At 40.0% G+C, this 26,616-nt stretch overlaps 1 protein-coding gene across 3 annotated transcripts in view; it reads left to right on the forward strand.

The window, feature by feature from the left end:
• The window catches only part of TPP2 (tripeptidyl peptidase 2), a 69,382-nt gene that overhangs the window by 39,247 nt on the left and 3,519 nt on the right, over positions 1-26,616 (forward strand). Inside the window, exons 14-28 of one of the 3 annotated variants that reach the window (XM_028112007.2) lie at positions 385-542; positions 1,039-1,115; positions 2,812-2,918; positions 4,586-4,740; positions 5,861-5,977; positions 6,218-6,318; positions 6,930-7,026; positions 7,846-7,983; positions 9,733-9,977; positions 10,235-10,313; positions 12,653-12,691; positions 18,124-18,275; positions 20,352-20,448; positions 21,648-21,778; positions 25,384-25,591. In XM_028112007.2, coding sequence (XP_027967808.1) covers positions 385-542; positions 1,039-1,115; positions 2,812-2,918; positions 4,586-4,740; positions 5,861-5,977; positions 6,218-6,318; positions 6,930-7,026; positions 7,846-7,983; positions 9,733-9,977; positions 10,235-10,313; positions 12,653-12,691; positions 18,124-18,275; positions 20,352-20,448; positions 21,648-21,778; positions 25,384-25,591 — 1,901 coding nt within the window. Of the gene's footprint in view, positions 1-384; positions 543-1,038; positions 1,116-2,811; positions 2,919-4,585; positions 4,741-5,860; positions 5,978-6,217; positions 6,319-6,929; positions 7,027-7,845; positions 7,984-9,732; positions 9,978-10,234; positions 10,314-12,652; positions 12,692-18,123; positions 18,276-20,351; positions 20,449-21,647; positions 21,790-25,383; positions 25,592-26,616 lie in introns of those variants that run through there. The other 2 variants (XM_088021891.1, XM_028112008.2) reach the window with 2 other exon arrangements.

Consider the following 26,616-nt stretch of genomic DNA (forward strand, 5'->3'; position numbering starts at 1 on the left):
CGGTTGGAGAATGGGAAATAGAAGCAGCCAGGGAGAGCTGCAGCTCAAGGAGGTGTAAATGAAGTAGTCACCGCTGTGTACTTGGCATCTTCCTTTCAGTCAGATGCTGTTATCTGCATGCAGTAATGACAGGTATTCACGAAAACGCCTTATTTTAAGGTTACAGCCATGTTGGATAAAAGTGTGAATGGATCACAAGTGCCCTAAGATGTAGGGAAGGTTCTGTGACTGCTTTATTTAAGCTGTGTTTTGGAAGCCCAGGCCCTAGTGCATTTTACAGCTGATTAAACTCATCTGCTAGATTTTATGAGAAGATAGAACTTTTTAAAATGGAAGAAAAGGAAAAAAGTACTAATCTTTAATTTTTGGTCTTTTCCACGCTAGAAAACGCTGAAAAAATATCCCTTCAGCTTCATTTAGCTTTAACTTCAAATTCATCTTGGGTTCAGTGTCCCAGCCATTTGGAGCTCATGAATCAATGTAGACACGTAAACATACGTGTGGATCCCAGGGGCCTAAGAGGAGGATTACACTATACAGAGGTACTGGTGCATCTTCAGTGCTGCTTCCTAGTACTCTAAACTGTGTAAAAGCACCCTGTGCGGCGGTCTCTCTCCCCATTGGTCCGAAATGGTCAGGGGTGGTTATGCATGCATTTGTTTAGGCTGTTTGCTGTTAATTATGTGACCCAACATCAGAAAATTGGCGTGAACTTGTGTTTAAGACCTTTACTTTTTTTTTTTTTTTTTTAAGATTTTATTTATTTGACAGAGACACAGCGAGAGAGGGAACACAAGCAGGGGGAGTGGGAGAGGGAGAAGCAGGCTTCCCGCGGAGCAGGGAGCCTGACACAGGGCTCGATCCCAGGACCCTGGGATCATGACCCGAGCCGAAGGCAGACAACGACTGAGCCGCCCAGGCGCCCCAAGACCTTTACATTTTAATGTTAGATTAACTTACTCTGTGAATAGATTCCACTTTTTTTTTCTTTTTCTCTTGTAAAAGTTTATGGATACTGAAACTTACTCTTTTTTCAAGGTATGTGGCTATGATATAGCATCCCCTAATGCAGGTCCTCTGTTCAGAGTTCCAATCACTGCAGTTATAGCAACCAAGTAAGTAACAAGTTACCAACAGCTTACTGTTACCTGGAATTTTTTAATGGCTATTTATGGAAATAGTGTGAACTTTTAAAGGATGAATAGACCAGAATCAGGTAACTGGGCTTTAGTTCTGCTTCTTGCTCACAAAGTTCAAGGTGCCATGTGGTCTTTTCTATTGCTTGTTGACTGTGAGAATCCCCCGTGGCATCGCCCGTGCCCTTTCCCTGTGCCAAAACTCCGCTGGGATGACAGTGCCCCTAACTGATCCATCTGCAGTATTGGACGGTATTACTCCATCCCTCCTTTACCCCCCACCCCCCTCCACTGTCGTGCCCCGTCTGTGGGATCACTGTTTTCTCTGGTTCTTCCACTTCTCCTGTCACTGTTCCCAGACTCCCCCTTCCCATCTTGTCTTTTACCCCGGAACTGAGGAACTCTGCTCCCGTCATACGGCTTCCTGTTTAAGACCTCTTGGTGGCACTGCCCAGGATCGTGCTCTCTAAAATAGCAAACAGCAGTCCTTCAGAGCCAGCATTTCCCGTCACCCTGTCTGCGGTACAGACTTTAGCCAAGACGTTGTCAGTTTTGATTTATCCCATTTGACTGTGAGCCCGCTGAAGACTCAGGGACTGTGTCCCTACAGGTTCCTCTGTGGAGCCCATGATACAGAATCTTCAGAACAAAACAAACTGTTGAGTAGATGAAGGACAAGACTGAGATGAGAATTCTGGAGACAATGGAGAGTTCTCAGTTAACAGTTTGTGCCGAGTTAGTTAACTGGTAAATAATAAGTATGCAGCGGGTCTCAGCCCGTAAGAAACATGAGATTCAGGAGATAAAAAGTGACACACACACGGAGAAATTGCAGAACACTTAAAGTCTCAGATTTTCCCTGAAGTCCAGTAGGAAATTAGACAAGATAATTTATAAGATTTAGGAATCAGCTGAGACATCATCTCCTTCAGGAAGCTTTTCCACGAACCACGTACCTTTTATGGCTTTTCCACTAACACTTCTGTCCACCCAGAGCGTATTATGTTAAATGTTTCTGGTGGTTTTTATGTCCTCCTGAGATTGGCCAGGGCAAAGGAAAATGTATTCAGTGTTGTGTTTGTAGCTCTTAACGACAGTGCCTCATATATATACTATGCACTCATTAAATGTTTGTCATACTGACTAAAATTTGTACTTTGCATATTCTTTAGGTTTCCATAGTAGAAAATTACACATTTGACCTTTATGTGTCATTGGTTTCTTACAGAAATGCTATGGAAATAGTTTTCTTCTTTCCTGTGTCATTATGGCACAGGAAAGTGGGGTATTTTGGAGCTCTATAAGGAGTTTAATACCAGACTCAGCGCTATAAGACAGTATCAGTGACACAAAACATTACCTTTGATTTTAATATTTAGGACTCATGATAGTTCAGATTCTAATAATAGGGAAATCCTGTGAATGAGGGAGCTGTATATGTGTGTCTTATAGACAAATTGTAGCATAGACAAGTAAAAAGAAAAATCATCTACACTGGGCTATCTGGAACTTACCACCACTGACATGGTTATCTCATTGCAAAAATGAGATAATGTTGTGCACACTGTTTTGTAACCAACTTTTAAATCCCTGTGTTTGTTTCTGATGAACTATTAAAATCTCGAGTACCAGTGGGCTTACAGCATCACATTTAGCCATTTATTTTTATTTTCAGAGTAAACGAATCGTCACATTATGATCTAGCCTTGACAGATGTACATTTTAAACCTGGTCAAATTCGAAGGCATTTTATTGAGGTCCCTGAGGGTGCAACATGGGCTGGTAAGTAACATCTGAGTCTGTCCTGACCACATATCTGTATGTACCTTCTATGTCTGCTGGGATTGTGACCACAGAAAGTTTAAATGTCTCTAATCCACGCTTTTGTCATAACAGTACAACATCTGACACCCTAGATTTGCTGTTAGGTTTGAAATATTGTTAAGATCTCGTACTATTTTGCACTGGTTCACACATCAAATCATTCAGGCTATCTTAAGATGTTTTAACATTCAAGATTTTACCTTAATTTAGAATAATACCCTATCTGTTAATGAGTAGAGTCAGAGTTGTATTGTGGAACAGCCCTGGGCTACCTAATTTCTTACAGGCCCCATGGAGTTGTTGAACAGTGAGCTTTGATAAAATGTACACTAATAATACTGAAGGAAAATCTATGGTTAATTAGTACTGAATCTAATATCTTTTCAATGGTAAATGCCAGTAAATACAGTGCTCTAATTATTACGATTTGTCTTGGTTGGTATTGAAAATAATTAGGTTTTTTTTTTTAATAGGAATTTATTGAATGATCCAGAATGGAAGTAGCTCAGAGCATTCCGCAGTCTTAGATTAGAAATGTGCTGGGGGATGGGGAGGAAATGGGAAGATGGTGGTCAGAGAGTACAGGCTTTCACTTATAAGGTGAATAAGTTCGAGGAATCTCATGTCCAGCATGGTGACTGTAGTTAACTATTCTGTATTATGTACTTGAAATTTGCTAAAAGTCAGATCTGAAATAGTCTCACCACCAAAAAAAATTGGTGAATGTAAAGTGATTGATGTGTTAACTAACCTTATTGTGATAATCATTTTACAATATATATGTATATATCAAATCCTCACAGTGTACACCTTAAACTTAGGCAATGTTATTTGTCAATTGTGTGTCAGTAAAATGGGGGAGATAAAGAATCAAAGCAAAAAAAAAAATGTACTGCAGATGTCTCCTGTTTCAAATAATTAGAAATACTGTCCTAACACTAGATTTTTTATTCTTAGCAATTGATTAGGTTCACAGAGCTCTGCGCCCACTTGACCTTGTGAACCAGAGACGTAAGCCTTGCTTTAAGTTCCCTGTATTAGAGTGGGTGTGCATTAGATAAGATGCTGATTCTGCTTCACAGTGATTTTGGTTTTGCCTCCAGCTCGGCCTCAGAATAAAGCTGAGGATGTGTAGTTGATGGTCATACTTTCTAGAAGTAGACAGGAGGGAGAGACTAGGAAGTTATCGATGAAGTTGAATAAATAGACGCTAATGGAATTTAGGCATGATAACAAATAGAAATTTCTAAAATTAAAATCCTCTTTATCAGGAATTGGTTGGTTTTTCAGCTAAAAGCGAGTTTCCTCATAGCAGCAGAGGGGCGAAAGGTTTTGAAAATAACCTGATTAGGAAGATTGTGCCTATCCGTGGACAGCTTGCTGTTCCGTGGTCTTTGCAGCATAGCAGTTGTTCATTTTAATACTGATTTGTTTATTTTCCTACCCTTTCATCTTGATTAATATTCTGTTGATTCTTTGTTTTTAAGGAAATATGCAGATTTCCTTTGAATATATCATTTTTTTTTCTTGAGACGTTGTTTTCTAAAAAGTTGGTATTAAAACAATCATATGTCTGTTTTAAATCCTGTCAGTTTAAAACTTGGCTTCCTCCCCTCTCATTTTAGAAGTTACTGTGTGTTCGTGTTCTTCTGAGGTGTCAGCCAAGTTTGTTCTTCATGCCGTGCAGCTTGTGAAGCAAAGAGCGTATCGAAGTCATGAATTCTATAAGTTTTGTTCCCTTCCAGAAAAAGGAACACTGACTGAAGCTTTTCCTGTCTTAGTAAGTTTTAATTACCAGTGTGAAATCCCAAAAATGATTTCATTTTTTATTTTTGGTATGGGCTAAGACTCAGTATTTGAATTTGATTTTATAGTTTGTATTGAGACTGTATCGGGGCTGAATATTTTATTAACGCTAAATAAACAAAGTAGGAAGGTGGGTAGTCTCAGTGGGATACTTGAGACCAAGTTGGTAAATAGTAATCATTTGAACTCTTCCATAAATGTAGTCAAAGGAAAGTACTGGTCTGCTAGATTCTGACGGCTTACACCATGGAGCTTGATTGGGATTGTTTCCTCATCACACAGGAAATTATTTCCTTATTTAAGATTTTTCTACTTGTTATTTTATTAATGCCCAGCTGTGAAGACTGCAGGAGGCTGTTTTGCTGTGTAGGTGAAGCCGCTACTGCTTTCCACCGGAATGACCTCCGTGTGGCAGGTCCCTACCCTTCCCTGGGCTGTGGTTCTTCCTCCATAGAAGCGGAGTGGACTGACGCTCTCTCTTAAGCCTGCTGCCTCGTGCATTCACGCAGTGACAGCGTCTCTCCTGTGTCTCTTGGGTCTCCAGTGCCTGCTTGTGCTCTTGTCTGCGCTAGCATCCTCTGAGCCATCTTCAAACTTCGTCATGTACTGCTCACTAGAAAACCGAATTTAAAACTCAACACTAAAAATGGTTTTTGTTTTTAATTTTTTTTTAATAGGGAGAAAGATGTAAATGACCATAATTTCATTTTGCTTTGATGGCCAGGCAGCTCTGAGCCTGAAACTCAGCTGTGGGTATTGACTATGCCTTACAGAGCTGTAATACACCTTTTCTTATCATTGTTCCTACCATTTTTCCTTTGGTCTGAAGTTTTTATTCCAGTTTGTTTTCACTATTATTTTGTTGTGTGTGCTCCCAAAAAGCTGCCTCCGATCTATAACAAGCACTGTAGGAGTCTGAGTAGATAACTATGTATTTAAACGCCTATACTCTGTCTTTGCAACTGTAATTTTGTAACTCCACACACAGCTGTACAAAAAGCTAGAATTGCTTTAAAACACTGTTTATATTCAGTACTTTGAAAGAAAATGAGAAACAGGATTTACACATTTGTGATTTTTATTGTTCTTTACAGGGTGGGAAAGCAATTGAGTTTTGCATTGCTCGTTGGTGGGCAAGTCTTAGTGATGTCAATATTGATTATACCATTTCTTTCCATGGAATAGTGTGTACTGCTCCTCAGTTAAACATTGTAAGTTCCACATTTCCATCATTTTTAATGTCGGTTATTTGTGTTATGGAGAAATAATTCACTGGTTGGATTTAAACGTTAATGGGCAGATTACCTGTGGTTCTGAAAATAACAGTAGTCTTTGTTCATGGATGCTTATAAACTTTGCATTAGACAAGTTTATTTTAGGTCCAAATGTTTAAAAATATGGTTTATTATCAGTAAAGCTTGAGAACCTAATTTGATAAATATCCTTTGCAGCATGCGTCGGAAGGAATCAATCGTTTTGATGTTCAGTCCTCCTTGAAGTATGAAGATCTGGCTCCCTGCATAACTTTGAAGAGCTGGGTCCAGACCCTACGGTATCATTTAGTGTTTCAGGGCTACAAGTGTTGAGCATTGGCATGGTGGGAGTGGGGACATCTCTTACACTGTTTGAAAAGAGTCATCTTTTTAAATCATCTGAGTGCTGAAGGTGAAAATGCAGTTTCTGACTTCGCAGCCTAGGAATCCTGGCAGCTCTCTTAAGAGGCAGCCCCAGCAGTAGCTTTGAGCCTTAAGTAACGTGTATGTGAAGCTCTCAGTGTGGCACCTGCAGGATCCCCCGTGACATGTGCGTTGCCACCTGCAGTTTGGACAGGAGGGTGCAAGTCAAAACCTGTCCATCCTTAACACTGTTAGCAGTTGTTGCCCTAATATTGGGATCTGATTATGTTTTAAGAACTATTTGTTTACGTTTGAAAATGTTTCCATAATATTGCAAAATTTAAACACTACGTATTGCTATGGTTCAGTCAGTAAAGAATTCTGTAAGTTGATTAAAATATTATAAAACATACTGAGAAGGACAGAGTTTAGGAATGCTTATTGTCACTTTTATTGTACTGTGTTATAGATTTTGTTGATTATAGTTTCTTTTCTCTCAGTAGATGAACTTCTGAATCAAATTACTTACGCATTTGTCTAATTACAGCCCACTGAGTGCAAAAACAAAACCTTTAGGATCACGAGATGTTTTGCCGAATAATCGTCAGCTTTATGAGATGATCCTGACTTATAACTTTCATCAGGTAAGTGTTTAAAGTGTAACCTCAAAATGAACTTTTTGGTTCATGAATCATGAAGTCAAAAACAAAGACAAGGAGTTTAGTATATATGTGTGTGTATATATATATGTATGAAATAGAGTCAAATAATTAACACTAGTTAATTTGAAATTATTCTTTGGGAAATTATAATCTCTGATGGTCCAAGTACTATTTGGGTCAGAAGTCATAAACTAATTTAGTGGTGACCTGGCCTTTGAGCCTTAGTTTTTGTATTCATTGATATCTATTCAGTGGTACCTGTCCAGTGGTTAGATGTCTCATCAGTGCCAGATGCTGTCTGATTATGATAGCGGGTCTGATTGCTTTTCTCTGAAGCAGGCGTTAAAACAATGAGAAGTCAGAATAACTCTTGGGTTGAATGAGCAATAAAGGTAGTTGACACTACTGTAAATATGGAATCTTAAGAGTTTATGTAGGATCAGTAAGATTTCAGCAAAACTCTTATTGAAGCATAATATGAATTTGGTTTTAATGTTCAGGAGATGATTGATTTCAATGAATTGTCAAATTTCAGTTTTATAAAGTACTTGGAGGTACTGAAGAATATATAGTATTCATTAATGCTTACAAATAGCTAGGTTTGTATTTTTAAAAACTTGTTAAAGAAAAATACCTTTAATTAGTGCCAAAATACTGGATGTTCTGCATTTTTAAAATTGGTTACCAGAAGAAAATATTTTTAATACTTGTAATGTAAAAATCTTATCAACAGCAGTGTTACAAATCTGCATTAGAAATCATATAAATTATATCAAGTAATCTTTTTTTTTTTTTTAATAGCCCAAGAGTGGGGAAGTAACTCCAAGCTGCCCACTACTTTGTGAACTATTATATGAATCAGAATTTGACAGCCAACTGTGGATTATATTTGACCAGAACAAAAGACAAATGGGTTCAGGAGATGCCTATCCACATCAGGTATAAAATTGGCAGTGATTTTTAGAATTAACTGAGGCTGTTTCCTGAACTACTGAATCTCTGATTTGTTATTTATGATAATTTTTGTTTTTCTGGGTTTGTTTGGGGTTTTTTTAATGCTATAGTTTTGTATTTAGTTCTTTGACATACCACTAGAAGCTCAGTTAGTTGTCTTATTATAAAACAGACTATGACAGCCTCTCAGCCATGTAGATCTGCTAAATCAAGTTTTGGGATAGACGAGGGCATGGATGATGCTTGCGAACACTAGCCAGCGTAGCTTTTTTTTTTTTTTTTAAGATTTATTTGAAGGGGAGGGAGCAGAGGGAGAAAGAAACCCAAGCAAACTACACACTGAGCACAGACCCAACACACGGCTCGATCTCATGACCCCGAGATCAGGCCCAAGCTGAAACCAAGAGTCGGACGCTCACCTACTGTGCCACCCAGGCACCCCTAGTGTAGCTTTTTATTTTAATTATTTCTTCTTCCTGCCCACTGCTTCTACCCATCTGATGGGCTGGGAGCAAATCATCTAAGATAATATGAAATGATCCCAGGTCTGAACTGGATGAAAAGCACTATGTAGCAGTGCCAAGTGTTTATTAGAACTTCCAGATTTATTTTTTCCTGAGACAGCTGTGTACTCAACACAGTGTATGCCAATCACTGTGCTTGGCACTATTGTATTAAAGGGAGAAAAACTTTTAATCATACAGGTTTTTTTGTTTGTTTTTAAGATTTTATTTATTAGAGTGAGCAAGTGAGAGAGAGAGCACAAGCAATGGGGGAGAGGAAGAGGGAAAAGCAGACTCCCCACTGAGCAGGGCTCCATCCCAGGACCTTGGGATCATGACGTGAGCCGAAGGCAGATGCTCAACCGACTGAGCCACCCAGGTGCCCCTTGATCAGTAGTTTATAGAAATTTTATCCCTGATTAAAATATTGTTACAAAGAAATGAGGTATTTCCTGTAACATCTATAATACTATGCCAGATAATGAAAATAATTCGTCAGGTTTTTTTCAGTTAACTAGTCAGAGAATGATTTCTTTTTTTTCCTCAAAAGCAAGCCAAGTCACATCTCCTCAGTACAGACTGGATTATTGCAGTGCCATTACTTTGTTGCTTTTAAAATCTCAGAAGAAACTGCTGATGCAGAATACAGCGTGCCATGCTCCTGAGCAGGTTAACTAGGTGGAGCAGAGTGGATTTGTATTCCTTGGTCTCTGCTGGCTTGCTACTTTTCCTGTGATAAAGAGGTGTGGCATTTTGGTTATAACATAAAGATTACCAGTTGTGTATATACATGTGTATGTATATTTGTCTTAGATATTATATGGCACCTCAATTTTGCTAGTTTTGGTGGTGTTTCATACATGTTTCTAAAGACTCATGAACTAGAAGTAGAAGATCATTGCTTTTATCAATCTTGAGCAGATACAGATTTAGCTGAGAGTCCAGGCGTAGCCTGTTGTGGGAAATTGAGGGCTCTGGAGCCATACCTGCCTTTAGCTCCCTTATCCTTTACTCTGCATGTGGCCTTGGACAATTCACGTGATGTTCCTGGCCCTGCTTCCTCACCTGCACCCTCAGGTCCTTGTGTGTAGGCGCTCACACTCGCATGCACTCTTCCTCACATAGTGTAAGCACTCTGTATGTAGTAAACTGTTCCTGTTTATCCTCTTACTGTAATTTCTGTTGACTTGGCTAAACTTTCCTTTTTCCAAATGTTCTTTGTCTTTTTTAGTATTCTTTGAAACTGGAGAAAGGAGATTATACAATTCGACTACAGATTCGTCATGAGCAGATCAGTGATTTGGAACGTCTTAAAGATCTCCCATTCATTGTTTCTCATAGGTTGTCAAATACCTTGAGCTTAGATATTCATGAAAATCATAGCCTTGCACTTCTAGGAAAGAAGAAATCAAGTAATTTGACATTACCACCCAAATATAACCAACCATTCTTTGTTACCTCCTTACCTGATGACAAGTAAGTGACAGTGTTGCTTACACTTAATGTGTATCTTAAATACTGTAATCTTTTCGTGTGAGATCATTACATTGGGCTAAATTTATGGTATGTTGTCACTTACCATTTTAGACTAAGATTATTTCTCCCTTTGATTGTGGAAATCTGAGCTGTGGGAATTATTTCAGAATGTGATTGTTTTGAAGTTTTGCCCCTTGATTATCTTTCTGAGACTTTCTCTTTAGTTCCTTTTTTTCTCTTTTGAACTTTCTTACTAGAATACCTAAAGGGGCAGGACCTGGATGCTACCTTGCAGGATCCTTAACATTATCAAAGACTGAACTTGGGAAGAAAGCTGTAAGTATCCTTTTTTTTTTCGCCAAAGATTTTATTTATTTAACAGAGAGAGGAAACACAAGCAGGGGGAGTGGGAGAGGGAGAAGCAGGCTTCCCGTGGAGCAGAGAGCCCGATGCGGGGCTCGGTCCCAGGACCCTGGGATCATGGCCTGAGCCGAAGGCAGACGCTTAACGACTGAGCCACCCAGGCGCCCCTCCTTTTTTTTTTTTTTTAACACTGAAATTACCTATTCCAAAATTTCCATTCCTTTAAAAGATGGGAATTAATCCAACCCGTTAGAATGGGTAAAAGAGAAGCTCTTCCTGGGGGGAAAAATTGAGTAGTTTTTTCCCAAATTACCAGTAAAGGTCAATTAAGATTTGATTGTATTTTAAAATATTTAGTATTCTTTTTTTCCGGACCTAAGTACTTGGCCCTGAACTGGTCCGACCTTGCATGACTAATATACTTGAACTTCCCTTGAAACATGTAGGTCCAGATTAAACTTGGCTTAAGTGAATGGGATGTTTAAAATTAGAACATTTTATAGGATTTTAACCAACATAATATTGTGGATATAAAAATAAGTCAGGTCTTCTTGGGTTACTTCTAGAAAACTAGTCAGAACATTTCTAACGAGCAGTATTTTTCCTCGCTTGTACAGACCTTTCTCTTGTTGGAATTTTGCATAATTGTGTAGATAATTAGTATTTCTTTTGGCATTGCCTTTTGTAGTTTTAAAATCATGCTATTAAAAACATGTTTCTGGTTTTTACATTGTAGAGATAAAACATTACAACTGGATAGGTACCTATTTTAACTTTTCCATCTGTTTTTGTTATATATTTATTATGAGAATAGTGTTTATGTGGGTCTGTCACCTTCTGTCATCATATTAGTTCAATGCCAGTAAAGTTGTCATTCTTACAGTTTTGCATTTCTCCTCAGCATCAGTTCTTACATAGTGGTCTACTACCTGATGCTGGAATCATAAATGCCATTACCAAGATGAATAGATTTCTTGCATCTTAACAAGTATACTTACTTCTTGCCACTATTGAACCAGAAGTCACTTACCGGTGTCTTAGAGGCATAACTTAGGAATTCTGTGCTTTGAAAAAATCGTTTGCCCTGACATTTCTTGAGTCTCATTTCAGTCGATACTGCAGTTGACCCATGAACAACATGGGCTTGAACTGCGTGGTCAACTTATATGTGGGTTTTTTTTTTTTTTCCAGTAATATAGTACAGTACTATAAATATATTTTCTCTTTCTTGTGATTTTCTCAATAACATTTTCTCTAGCTTACGTTAACGTAAGAATATATACAAAATAATATGTTATTTGACTGTTTTATATTATCGTTAAGGCTTCCAGTCAACAGTAGGCTGTTTGCAGTTAAGTTTTGGGGGAGTCTATACAAGGATTTTCAACTGGGGGGTGAAGTAGTGTCCCCAGCCCCCATGTTGTCCAGGTGTCAACTGTACTTACTTATATATACACTTTAGTATCATTTGAAGTGAATCAGTAGTCACTGACACTGGAGTTCATAGATGCGCTGATTTAAGAAGTCCTAGTCTTTTTTTGTAGGCTTCACTTCCTGGGCAGCAGGGCTGCTTCCAACTGTGGGGCTCCCTGGATGGGGAGATGGGGTTCTCACCCAGATAACTCTTCTCAGGTGTCTGCTTCCTTGTGATGATTATGACAGAAAAGCATTGTTACTAAAACTGCACTTTTAGCCATTCAGAGATAGTTACTTCTTTCAGAGGCATAAATTATAAAAGTATGGGATTAACTGGAGTTACTACTTACCAGGTAATTACTTATGGGATAGATTTTCTTGAGAGAGAGCAAAAACCTAAAGGCATAGAGTTAATTATACTTGCCAGCACCTTGTTTGTTTAATCTTACCTCGTAGTTTTGCATTTCTCACCGGTTTGGTAGTTGGGAAGGTGAGTGTTATTTTACTTCTGCCTTTCACGGTCACCTTGAATGATGATGCCTGGGCGTATGTGATTGTTGTGATGTCCTTGAAATGCAACTCTAGACTGTCAGCTAAATTTAATGTTTTTAAAAGTGTTTTGATAAGTAATAGATTTTGCTGAACTCAGTTTTTCAAATACAGAGTTGAAAAACATTTGCCCTTAGGAATAACCTATTTGATTGCATTCTTATTAAAGTGAAAGTGGCAATGTTGCTTTCTTTAAAAGCCTGCCATTTTGATCGTAGACCTGACCCTTCTAAGTACGGAGACACACGCAGGTGGGACGTAAACTGGAAGACAATTAGACAGAGGTGGTGTCTCCATCCTGTGTAGATTGTGCATGTTTTCTTACAGAATGTCCTTCTAACTCCCAGGGGCAGTCTGCAGCAAAACGACAAGGAAAATTTAAAAAGGTACTGATTGTCAGTTCTTAAAAAAGATGTCTTAAAGCCTTATTTGCATACTAGTTAAACTTTTTTTTCTGTCACCTATTATAAATCTTTTTTTAAAATCTCTCCCTTAGTTTCCTTTCTTTAAGTTCTGCAGTATAGTGCTTATAGCTTGTCAGTGTTGACATACTGCTTTCCTGAAGTGTTTTTTTCCTGCCATAAATCGCTGGAAGATCCCTGTTTTATATGTGTCTAGAAAACAAAAATTATTGCTATTCATTTCTTAGCCACAGATATGATACCAAATAGTAATATTTGAAATTTTGCATATCTCAAATCCTACAGAGAAATGAATGTAATTTTTTTTCTTAGCTATATAAGCCAAAACAATTCTTTTTAAAGTCTAAAAACATTCTTAAGTTGGATGATTTGATTATTAAAATATTATTAAGGAATTTGAAAAAAAGTTTATTCCCTGCTCTTGTGTCGTCGTGCTGGAGGAGCAGAGACAGAGCAGTGGGCAGTGGGAACAGAAATAAGGACTGTCCACCCCAGGTTAAAGTTGACACTAAGAACATGACTTCCCTACAACCTATTAGACAATCTCTGATTGACTGCGAGAGCCAAATTTAACGAAAAAAAGTAGAATTGTGCTTCGAGTGCACTTAGTGAAAGGGATAGACAGACTCCACTCTGGCATCATTTAGCATGTTAGTGATCTCCTCTGCAGGCAGGAAGCTTTGCAAGGAGAATTTGTATTTTAAGGTATAAATAAGAGATAACTCTGTTTCTTAATTCACAGTGATGTGAAACTGGGGATCACCATTTTAGAACAGTTGAAGTTCCTTTATTTAAAAGACTTCTGTAACGTTTATATTGTCATGTAGCAGTAAACACTTTGTTCAAGCGAAATGCCCCACTGGGAGTCATCTCTCCAGTTAAGGGAATATCTACTTCACTGTAGGCCAGTGTTTCTCAGCTGAGCGTTGTGACCCATTTGTGGGCCGTGTACATCATTTGATGAAATATAACCAGCTTTTTTTTTTTTTAAAGATTTTATTTATTTATTTGACAGAGAGAGAGAGAGCGAGAGCAGGAACACAAGCAGGGAGAGTGGGAGAGGGAGAAGCAGGCTCCCCGCCGAGCAGGGAGCCCGATGCGGGACTCGATCCCAGGACCCTGGGATCATGACCTGAGCCGAAGGCAGATGCTTAACTGACTGAGCCACTCAGGCGCCCGAAATATAACCAGCTTTAACGTGAAAACAGAATAAAGTAGGAAATGTCATTCATCAGACTCATAAAACAAATTTCTCTTTATTTATAGATTGTTTATCTTTGGGTCATTCTGAAAATAGCATGAAAGCCACTGCTTTAGAAAATGAGGAAAAGGTCTTCTAGGAGCCCATTAAAAATAGAAGGTGCTTATCACAAAAGCATAGCTGGGGTTTTTTCTTCCTATTGTATATTTTGGTTGACCTTTTTGGAGTTTTCGTGGATTTTGTTTGGATCAGATTGTATAAGATAGGAAACTATTAAGTGAATAGGAAAGTTACTATTACTTGATGGTTAGGAAAGCTTTATATATAAAGAACTTGGGCAGCTACAGTTACCTCTTCCCAGTTCTCCCTGCCTTATAATCTCATTACCAAAAAGATCTATATATTAATTTATTGTCAGAACAAAATACCAACTAGCTTTTGGTGCATAATCCTCAATGGATTTGTCCTTTGGGTCTCAGTGACTTTTGAGTTGGCAAATGCAGGTTACCTTTTTTAAGTTCATTGTCATATGAAGGAATATAGTTACTTTTAACATGATAAATAGCATTCCAGTATGATTTTAATCTTTAAAATAACTAGTTTGTGTAAAGGTATTAAAGTTCTGAATTTAGTTGTTAATAACTTAAGAACTAAGGAAATTGTAATTTTTGAACCAAAATTTAAATGGCGGTACATTATGTTATCCAAAGAATAATTATGAGTTTTGCAGGTAGCTTTGACTTTCAAGGATATTGTCCAAACACTGTCAAAATACTCGGTGAATAGCAGAAATAATATGTTTTTTTAGAAAACTTACTCTTAAGTATCTACTATAAAGAACTTCAGCATTTCTGCTCTGAAGATTGCTCTTGACTATCTTTTTAAATCGTAATCAAAGTTTCTCAAGACTTAATGGTACAAAATGATTTCTATTAAATTGACCCTACAATAAGTCCTCAAGAAGCGAGTTGAAAAAATACTGACAAAAAGAACAGGTGAACATGATAAAACAAAAAATAACTCCATTTTTCTTTTGATTAGGAATTAAAACTACCATGTTTGTAATTTTTAATAATAAAAAATTACTGTCCTGAAATATTAATATTTTATTAGGATTATAGTAACACTTAAAATTGCTAATTTGATATATTTAATATACAAAATGCAGATCACAAAACCTTGATTCCCCCCCCCCCCACAACAAGGTCATTCATCACAAACTCTCCCTGTCTCTTGTGCTTTTAGTTTTTAGTGATAACTTATGGTTGCCATGGTACAGGGTTTCTTTCTATTTATAGATCTTTCTTAGAGTTTATTGTTAATCATAAATTAAGTTTAATGGATTGCTCATTTTAAATTCAGTTCTGTTTTCTCTCTTCTGTACTAAAACATAATAGCAGATGCCTTACCTTTGAGCTTCAGAGGAGGAATTGCCTCACAATAGAGACTTCCTTCCCATCCTGAAAGTTGCCCCTCTCCCTAATCAGTCAAGGAGGAGGGGGGACTAAGGGAGGCTCAGGTTAGGTTAGAATCAGCATGGACTGCCGAGTTTCCTCCTCCGGACAAGTGTCGTCCCTGTTCTAGTGCAGTGGAAGTACAGGACTGCGTGAACGGAGGGTAAATTTTGGGAGCTGTCTCTGCCCCTCGAGTTCTTCAGTATATTATCTGTGCTGTACAGATGATATGGAAATGATCTGTTCCCATAAGAGCTTGGTGTTTAATTAGCAACTCCCAATTTTGCAGACACTTTTCGCCCCAGCACCTAGGAAAGTGAACTCAAGAGGAGGGAAGAAAGATGGGTAGCAGGGTCCTGAGGAGCTTGCCCAAGTAGAACCCTGCTTCTTCTGCCCCGTCCCACACTGCACATGCGACCTTGGCTTGCAGGCGCTAGCTCCTGGCCTCAGACAGAGCATGGCACTGACATGGCTGAAAGTGGATTTGTGTGGTTATGTCACATGAGTGGTTTTATGTGTGTTAATAAGGAGTCATATTGAAGTAGTAGGTACTGTTTTATGTTGGAATGCTATTAGAACTACTGCAACAGTAGTTCCTTATATTTACTCTTATAATTTTACCCCAATATAAAATTTAGTTGTGAAAATTGTTAACATGTGCATATGTATGTTGTATTTACGCCTAAAAATCCTATTTAGGAGAAGGTGGGGGCTTACAATACTATTTTCTTGTCTCAACCTGTGTAAAGATTTTTTCTGAAATTACTGTGATTAGGAGAGTAAAAGTCTTGGTAACATATTTTTTTCCCAATTTTAGAAATTTTGTTGATTAAGACAAAAAAGGTTTTAATTTAGCATTTGTAATGTAAACTTAGCGCTAGAATTGGTGAAATTGACTTCGCGATTCAATTAAGGACTCCTGGTTCTTGTGCCAGAACCAGATCTAGCGAGTCTGATAGGGGATTTCATTTCCCAGATACTGCGTTAGTTTTTGCAAGTGGAGACTTATGTGCTTTAACAGAATAGATGGAAACAGATATAATTACACATTTCTCTGCTCTTTTCAAAGCAGAACTTCTCAAAGGAACTATCTGTGCTTCTTTACTTCCTGTTCTCTCTGCATCTCTTTCTCAGTCAGCCCTCATCCCCGCTCTGCACGGAGACTGCGTCTCTTGTCGTGGGGACCAGCCACCGCTGCCCAGTTCTGCAACTGCGCCCTCCTCTCCCTGGCATCACCTCCATGACTGTCACTGGTTAACCACTCCTGTTTCTTTCCACTGGCTCGTCCGCGGAGCCCCTCTGGCGTCTGTCTCCTTCACTGCTGGGCATCTTTGAGACCGCAGAATGCTTTGATCAAGGCCTGGGCTTCCTCTTCCCCTCCCCCAGTCCTGCCCAGTTTTATTTGGCCCCTCGTTTTAAACACCATCAGCAAGCACTGTCAGTTCTGCCTTCACGATTTCTAAATCCGTCCACTTCCTCCTCTTGTACAGACTGTTCTTCAGATCTAAAGATCAGAGCAGTGCTGGGAGTCTAGGCTCGCTTCCTAACTTGTCTTCTTCCTTCTCGACTTCTGCCCTCTATCATCCATTCTCCAAATAGTAGGAAGAGTTATTAAAAGCAAACTAACATTTTTCATCCATATAGGATCCAGAGTTACGAAACAAAAAGCAGAAATCTTGAATCATGTTCACTGCCTGGCCTACAACTCTCCTGGTAGGCTTCCGGTTGCATTTAGAGTACAGTCTGTATTTTGGTCCTATCTTCTATCAGCCCCGTCCCTGTGGTTGCTGCCCACATGCCCAGTGCCTCCAGCTGCGCTTGCCCCGTGCACACGTTCCGGGCTTTGCATGTGCCCGTCTTCTGTCTCCAGACACTTCTTCCTCTCTTCAGTTTGGTTAATTAGGCCCACGGAGGTTCGTTCACTTAGATGGGATATTCCCTGTTCAGAGTGGCTTCACAGCACCATTTGCCCGCATTGTTCCCCACCTCACTGGGCAGCTGCTCTGTCCCTACATTCTGTTTCATTTTTTCCATATCATGTGGTGTCTTCTGCAACGATTCACTACCTATATATTGTGTGTCTTCCTCCACTAGGCTATGTTCCCAGGGGGCAAGAGAGGGCCTTGTCTGCTTTGCCCTCCACCTCTTAGAGCATTACCTAGCACGTCACAGGGCCTCAATAAGTCCTCTTGATTGAATGAAGAGATTTCTCTTTAAATTTACATAGAAAAGAGGATCTTTTTAAAAATTCTAAGTTACTTCCTTCCCTTTTCAAGTAGAAGATGTGAAAGCTCAGTAGACTTTGGCAATTAGCATTTTCAGTAATCCAGTATCAAGTTAAACTAAGAATACCAAATACCCTCAAATGGAGGGAAGTTTGTCCTTACCTCCTCTATTTTATTTTTTCAAGATTTCATTTTTAAGTAATCTCTACACCCAATGTGGGGCTCAAACTCACAACCCCAAGATCAAGAGTTGCGTGCTCCACCGACTGAGCCAGCCAGGTGCCCCTTACATCTTTATTTTAAAGGAGATTCAGAAGCATCAGTACTTTAAAGTTTGGGAGAAGATTCCTTTGATCACAGATTGGGATTTTTTTATGTTTTGTGGCCCTTAGGATCTGGAATATGTTGTAGTACAACTCAGGGCAGCCCGTGTTCCTGAGATACTCAGGTACTGAAGATGATTTTAAAATGTGTAAAATTAAGCATGTTAATCTGAGACTCTCTCCACATTCATAGGATGTGATCCCTGTTCATTACTACCTAATACCTCCGCCAACAAAGACTAAGAATGGCAGCAAAGATAAAGAAAAAGATTCAGAAAAAGAGAAAGATTTAAAAGAAGAGTTCACTGAAGCATTACGAGATCTTAAAATTCAGTGGATGACAAAGTAAGTTTAACAGTGGGTGGTAAGGTTACAGGGGCTTTTATTTTAACCGCTTAACTCTGATTTGCTCTTGGAAGAGAATTTTACTGAAAAGCATTAAAACAATAAAAATCACTTTTTTGCCTGCCCTCCGGAGGGGATCGTCCTGTTATTTTCTCTGTAGTTGTGCAGGTCGCAGTGTGAATGGTGGTGTGTCCTAGTTTTCTAGTTACTGTTTGATTTTGGGCGTTTCTTAGGTCATTTAATAGTCCTTTAAAATACCATTTTAATGACTATGTGGTATGCGGTCTTGTTGACGCAGTACAAGCCACTTAAATACTCTCTTTGGCATCCACATTTCTAGCTTTTCTCCATGGTGCCGCGATGGACGTTTTTATACATGTAGTTTCTTTAAATATCCATCGGATCACATCTTAAAAGTATAATTATTGAATCTGTATTATTAACACGTAAAAAAATCACCTTGAGATGTTCTGCCAGATTGCCTTCTAGAGGGAATGTCACAGTTCCTACTCCCTTCAGTGGCGGATGGCCGAGCCTGTTACGCCATGGAACTGAAAACAAAGCTTTGCTGCTAGAGGGCGAGAAAAGAAAAGGCCTTAATTTGCATTTGGTGGTCTTAAATTGCATTTCTTAAGTTATGAAATTTGAGGGTTTGAGCGCTGTCATTGCATTCTTCATGTGGTGCCGTCAGTGGAGCATGTTCTGTACTGGTTTTCTGTTGGGACAGCAGAGTTTTCTTTTAACTTTTTCACATAAAAGATATTAACGCTTTGCTGTACTTGTACACACTTTTCCCCCCGCTTATTTTTTTACTTTTAGCTTACTTTTTACATAGTAGAAGTTTATTCTCTCTAGTCAGATGGATTGCTTTTCCCCTTTGTGTCATGCAGTATTTCTCTGACCACTGCTCTCCTCTGGGAGTCCTCATTAGCTGCACGTGCGCGTCCTCACGGTCCTCAGCTCTTCTAGAGAACAGACGTCATCATGTCGTGAAAATAATTCCCAGGGACTGAACAGTGACAGGGTCCGTCTGCATTCAGACTTAACCTTTCCACTTGAAACTAGACTGCGTCTCCACCAGAAGTCAAAGTCTGTAAGTCAGTCTCTGCCTGATTGTAAGATGTTGTAAACAGTTGAAAATACATTGTAAATCTCCAAAAGCGAAATGGCAGAGATTGACTTCCGGCACAGAAGCGTGAGGAGTCCCAGGAACCCAATCCCCCTGGAAACTGGTGAAAATCCTTTTTTAAAAAATCAGCCTTTTAAAACCTCTGGAGATGATCGTAAGGGCATACAGCAAAGGATGAAGAAAGATCTATTCAAGAACATCTATAGTTTGGGAAGAAAAGTGAGAATCTGTGGTACTTGAGCCCAGGCCACTCCCTGCTTCCACACCGCCAGCTCAGGGACACGGTTCCTCGAATCCAGGCCACTTGCAGCCAGGAATACAGGCTCTCAGACAGGGGACTCTCCTCCTGGGAGAAGCGCTGAGGTGGAGTGATGAGCCAGTGCCCGGGGGGGGGGGGGGGGGGGGGGGGGAAGCAGAGGGCCTGCCTTAGGTGTGGTGCTGCTGAGAACACTGGGGCCCCCCCAGCCCAGCCCAGGGAGTGGTGGTTTCAGGGCAGGCAAGGCAAGCCAGGAAGACCCCGGACTTCTGCTCCCCCTCACCCATTTAGTCAGCTTTATTTCAGCTTCCCCATTCAAGAACGCAGAACGTCTCTTCATTCATCTAAGACTTCAGATTTTTCAGAAAAGTTTACATTTTTCTTATACATTTTGGACATTTCTAGATCTTCTCATCTTTCTTGCTATATGAATGTTTTTTCCTCCTCTTTATACATCTATACCTAGCATGTATGAAAACTTGATTCTTACAGTTGGTTTTTCTAGGTTAAGCATATTTATACTACCTGCAAATAATGATAATCCTTCTCAGTAATGATACTTTTGTTTCAGATTGATGGCTTATGTTATGGACTGGAACTTCAAAGCAGTGTTAAATAATAAGGAAGACAGAAATTGTTTTCTTTCTAAAAGAAGCAAAATATAATGTTTCTCTCTTTCTTATATACGTAGGCTGGATTCCAGTGACATTTATAATGAATTGAAAGAAACATATCCTAATTATCTTCCTCTGTATGTTGCAAGACTTCATCAGTTGGATGCTGAAAAGGTCGGACATGTTCATTCTTAATATGAGTATTTCATTTTGTTTGTAACATTAGATTGTTTATACGTTGAATAAAAATGCAGCCTCGTATTTGTCTTGTGTTCTTGCCAAATGCAAACATGTTTCTACAAATTGAATGTTCTATTAACTTTTTTAAATTTTATTATGTTAATCAGCATACATTACATCATTAGTTTTTGATGTAGTGTTCCATGATTCATTGTTTGCTCCATTCAATACGTGCCCTCTTTTTAATACCCATCCCCCGGCTAACCCATCCCCCACCCCTTCCCCTGTAGAACCCTCAGTTTGTTTCTCAGATATTAACTATTTTCATTAAGGTAATTACAGGACTTCGCCATTACTATGAGTTCAGCTTAGAATTCCTGCTCATATTTTTGGTCAGTGGGAGGACTAGTAGGAAAGATATCCTGAGGGTTGCTTTTCTGACATTCACCTCCAGGGCAGGGGTCCTGGCCTGCTGCAGATCTAAATACCTGCAGCAAACAAAGAACTCCTACTTCGCATTAACTTTGTTACTGATGCTAATTTTTAAGAATTGGCCATAGTTCCAAACTGTCTTAACAGTTCTCGTTGATAATGTTGGCCAGTAGGAAAGTGCTAGCCATAAACAATTAAAAATTATCAGGGGTTCAGAGTGAACTTGAAGGTGTTGAAAGGAGACCTCTAAGACTCACGAGAGGAGCAAATTACGAAGAGCACCACGAGCACCATGGTGATTGTAGTTAGACTCTGTTGGGTCTATTCTTGTTTCCTCTCATCTTTGTGGTTTTAATAATAAACTAGGAAGAATGTTCATCAGCAGGTGCTTTTTTCCTTTCTGTTTTCATGTGGTGTGCGACTGGAGTAACCTAGCCAGTCGTGTTTCTAAGATGCCCAGAAAAGGAGTTCCCTTGGTAGAAAACACTACATTTCTGTGAACCCTTTATCTTGCTTACCCTCACCATCTAACGTCAGTGAGGAATGTGTCTTGGGTATTCCCCATCTGAGCTCAGGTCCACGATGCTGACATCATGGCAGTCACAGTACGGGCGGCACAGAGCCCCCTGGGCTCCGAGTCGACTGCCCAGCCCCCTCGCTCTGGAGTTGTGAGTCTCGCGGTTAGGAGGACAGAAGTGAAGGTACTTTGGTGTACTCACTGATACATCCATTTCTTACTTCTTCCTTTTTTTCCTCCCTAGGAACGGATGAAAAGACTTAATGAAATTGTTGAAGCTGCAGATGCTGTTATTTCTCATATAGATCAAACGGCCCTAGCAGTTTATATGGCAATGAAGACTGACCCCAGGCCCGATGCAGCTACTATAAAAAAGTACCTAACCAGTAAATAATCTTTCTTGCATCTCATTTCTTAGTTACTTTTTAAAATTAATGAGAATATTCTTCTTTTCTGATATTTGTTATGTCCCTAGAGTTAATCAGTATGTAGATATTCCGCCCTTAGATATTTCATAATAATTTTCTTCAGTCGTTTGAGATTAAGCAAAAGAAAAGGGGTTTGCTTTCTCTGCCGTTAGGTGCTGTTGTGGTGGAGAGACTTGAGTAGCTGTGATCAAACAGTCGCGCCACTTGGGGATTTGTGGGGACTGGACATACGGAGAAGGCAAAAAAGATTAATTTCTAAGTGTTCATTGACCAATAGCATGAAAAGCCCAGATTTGGTTTGTAATGCCTGGTAACACAAATAAAGTCAGGTTGAAACTGTCACCTAGCAACTTGAATTAGGAACTGGTATAACAGTATCACATGGGGTGAAGGGAAGGGGGTTTATGATTTAGCTTTAAGAAACCCAGTGCAACACGTGAAGCAGGTGTCGCCCGGTGGTGGTGCCTGAGTGTGTGGCTCCCGCACGTAGTGTGATCGTCCCTCAGCCTCCGGAGCCTCCGCCTTCCTTGAATTCTCAGGACCATTTTGTGGGAGCTCTTCCGATATCAGCTTTCCCTCCCTCACTTTGGTTTATTTTCACCCGGAGGTCATTACCTGTGAGGGTAGAAATATCGCCTCCTCCTAGAGCTGTTACGGTGACTCCCTCAGCTTCAGTCACGTTACTACTTTCTCTCTGAAGTTCTTGATTCTAAACTGCTAGAACTCTGGGTATTATGTTGTTTGTACTAATACTACAGCTTTTATAAGTCTACAAGTGGTAGTTTTCAAGCAGAATAAAAATTATTCAAATTAGGTTGTTGGCATGATCTGCACCCTTCCCCACCTTCTAAAGGAAAAATCTCAGACATGGCTGTTTTGTCATTGGCCATTTGTGAAGTGCCAGTTATGTACAAGGAATTATTTGAGATATTTTGAATACATTATCTCATTTAAACTTCATCTTCTAGATAACATACCAAGTAGGGGCGTTTTTACCCCGTATCTGCCGAAGAGCAAGCAGGCTCGGAGCATGCACGGCCGGCCTAGGGTGCCAGTGCTGGAGCCGGGAGAGCCGGATTCACGCCGGGGCTCTCCAGGCTGGGTCTTTCATTTCTTGATAAGCAGCCCCTTGCATTCCTGCCCATCTTGAGAAGATTCATACGCCTCATTTCTTTCTCATAGAAATGCGTCCGCCTTGCCCATCTTCCTGCTTCCTTTCTGTGTCGGGGGGGCGGGGACCCCTCTCCGAGGCCGACCTTTGTGTCCCGGCCTGAGTCCTCCCCTCCCATCTCCTTCGTAGCTGCCCTCCGCTGACAAGCCCCTTTCTCCGGGTCTTCAGGGTCTACGCCTCAGCCAACAGTCATATATCTGGATGTCTCCTGTCCCCTCTGGGGCCCCTGGGTTCTGGCTGGAATAGTCTACACCGCACTTACTTCCTGAATTCCATTCCATGTTAACCCTGTTGCCGGAGGAGAAGTCTGGGCTGGATCGCCCGTGGGAAACTCATTGTGGGAAACCGTGGCCCCTCTGAGGCTGCCTTGACCTCACTGTGGCCTCTGCTAATAGCTGCCCCCATCCCTTCTAGCATCTGTTATTTCTTAGTTTGTGAAAGTGGTGTCCTCTCTTCAGACTCACGTGTCTAGGAAGTAATGTTTGAAACTTCAGTTATTATGAAGGTCCATTTAGCCCTGCTGCTATTTTGGCCTGTCTTTCCTAGGTCTTCCTGTCCACAGAGGAAACTCTTAATTCCAGGTTAAAGTGAGTCACAGACCAAGACTAGCTGTGTTTTCAATCTTACTAGTCCTCTGATGCAGAAGGTGAAGGTACTAGCTCGGATGTGATTAAGAGTTATGGTAAATATTTTAAATTGTGAAAGCCTGTAGGGAGGAGAGCTGATTTCATTTGAAATGGAGTGGAGAAAGCCTTGTGGATCAAGTATTTGATCTGAGCTGATTCGTTCTGAGTTAGATGAGGGTAGGGAAGGAATATTCCAAATATGTGGAGTTATTGGGTTGTTGGGTCTGGCAGGTAGTTTAATCGAGGACTGGCACGTACAGCACACCTGTGTCACCCCCTAAGTTCTGTGTCCTTCCAGCCCTTCTCTGGGCAGCCAGGACCAATCAGCACTGCCATGGATGATCAGACCCACCTTGCCAATCCAGTTCTGTTCCAAGGCCCCCTTCTTCACAAAATGGGGACAATAATTGTGTCCAACTCCTGGGGTTGCTGTAAAGCATAAATGAAATACCGGTGTAAGACATTTCAGAAGGTGACTGGCATCGAAAAGGTGGGATGGGGGGGGCGCTCAGTAAATGAGAAGCTCTGTACATGTCCTTCAGTTCAGAAGTCCTTTTGTTCCTGAGTCCAAAGTAACCAAGCAGTTCCCTGACACGTTTCCCCAAAAAGAGTGAAAGTTAGTTCTTTTAAGCTTCGAAACTCTTTGCTGAAAGTCCTAGGCATCTTTTTTTCCCTAATTTTATCTGTTGCAAACATATTAAGATGGGTAACTTTGTTGGGTTGTAACAAGTTGTTTTCTCATTTTCATTATCTTTTGTACTAATTGTTGATTTTTGTAGCGCCAGCAGATTTCATATGCTGCACATTCCACTCCTGAGTCCCTCAGAATCATTCTTACTGTTAGACAGTCTGTTTCCATGTCTGAGTGCCCTGTGGGCACCTTCTCAGCACTTTTAATCCTCATTTTCTTCACACACGTGGGACATGAGTTGGACAAAATGCCTCAGATAAGCAAGTATCCTAAAGACTACCGCTGTCCCCTGGAGTGTAGGTCATTACTGTATTTCATTCAGCAATGATTTATTGAGTTTCTGTCCTGTGCCAGGCATTGTCTGGGCACTTGGAACACATCAGAACAACCCAGGTGCCTGGCCTACAGCAAGGCAATTTTACGGTAGTGATTAAGAGCAGGGATTCTAGAAGCAGACTCTTAAGTAGCTTCAAGTCCTGGATCTGCTACTTCCTAACTTTTGGACCTTGAACAGATCTCCGTGTGCCTCAATTTCCTCCTTTGCAAAATGGGGATAATTAATAGTATCTTACTCATAGAATTGTTTTGACTGTAAGTGAGTTAATATGTGAAAGTGCTAAAGCAGTTTGCTGGCATAGAGGAAGCATTTTACAGTGTGTGCTCTATTTATAAATGAAAGTTAAGTTCAGCGCTGAAAGAACTTCTGTACTTTGGTACCTAAATGTGTGATGATTGCTATTTATAAGAAATCTAAATACCTAAAAGATGCTCTTCTGATGTAGAGTTACTTAGGTGACGGAATTTAGAGCTGAACAGACTTTCACTTTTGCTTTATGGCATTCTGTTTCAACCAAATACAGCTATCCTAACTCATTTAATCTGTATGTATAATGTAGTGGCTTATTTGATGTTTATTAAAAATGAGGAATCTTATTTGATGTATAATAATATTTCTGCATTGTAAATCTAACGCAAAGAATGCATGAGCTTATTAGTTTCAGACAAGTCTGTACTTTTTAAGGAATTTTACTGATCTGCGCATTGTCTTTTGATTTGACGCACAGTGATATGGACAAACAGAAATCTACCCTCGTGGATGCCCTTTGTAGAAAAGGATGTGCCCTAGCCGACCATCTTCTTCATGCACAAGATCAAGACGGGGCTGTTTCAAATGATACGGAAGGAAGAGAGGAGGAAAGAGAAAATACTCTGGATTCTGTGATGGAAACTTTTTGGGAAACTACAAAATGGACTGATCTTTTTGACAATAAGGTAATCTTTGTGCTTCTTGCGCTGGCAAGTTCTTGGGGGCTACCTCACAAACCTCCCTTGTGCCCCATTGCCTGCTCTTTACTGTTTCCCAGCTCCGTGGCCAGAAGAGGAAGAAAATGTATGGAGTGTGGCTAAGCTGGGCTCTGAAGAAGACGTTGTGTTTAGTGAGGCCTCCTTTGTCTTACCTGTTTTAGAACCATTTTCCTATCATTTGCTCTCTCTGCACAGTGGGGGCTCTTTAGCCAAACTAATTTGGAAAGCAGTTTGAGAATGTGCCTTTTGGTTAAGCCAGTTAGGTATGAAGCTACAATTAAGAACATCTAGAAACTGTGTTTCTGCCTTCCCATATCTGTGTCTGTACTGATTTGTCAGGGATGGAAGGGGGGTGGGCATTCTGTTTACCTTAGATGTTATTTTTCTCAAAGCTCTTTGACTTTTAAATAATTATCATCTGGATTTATAGCTCATCAGTTTTAAGACCCAGTTAAGAAAACGTAACATTGACGAACTTTTCGGATTTGGGTTATAAAAACATGTTAAATCTCGTAGCTCTCTACTATAATTCTTACAGTAGGGATTATATAATTACAAGTTTCTGTCAATCTTCCTTTCTTCTGAAGATAAAGAAAAATAAAGTAAATGAAATCAGTAGAATTCTCCTAACCCAGCACAAGCCATTGGTCTTGTTTTACTGGACAGATGCTTCTTTTCTAGATAAGCTACGATAATTTGTAGTAAAGACCTCTGAGAAAGGAGAAAAAGTTTCCTAAATGCTTGAGGCTCTCCCACCACAGTGGGAAAGTCGTGCTCATGCTGAAGGAAGGGAGTTAGAGTCAGGAAGCTGAAGGGGTCAGTGTGGCACCAGAGGGTGAGAATTTGGATCTGGAATCAGACCCTGGAGTTCGAATCCCCCTTCTGCCATTTTTATGTGTATGACCCTAGGCCAGTTACTGAATCCTGATGTCTCAGTTTCTTCCCTGATGAATGAGGAGAGTGACACCTCACACAGTTTCTGGTGAATGAAG

Source organism: Eumetopias jubatus, unplaced genomic scaffold (assembly GCF_037043125.1).
Source record: "Eumetopias jubatus isolate StellerSeaLion01/CBP00866 unplaced genomic scaffold, mEumJub1_p1.0 scaffold_3, whole genome shotgun sequence".
In the NCBI taxonomy this organism is placed as follows: domain Eukaryota; kingdom Metazoa; phylum Chordata; class Mammalia; order Carnivora; family Otariidae; genus Eumetopias; species Eumetopias jubatus.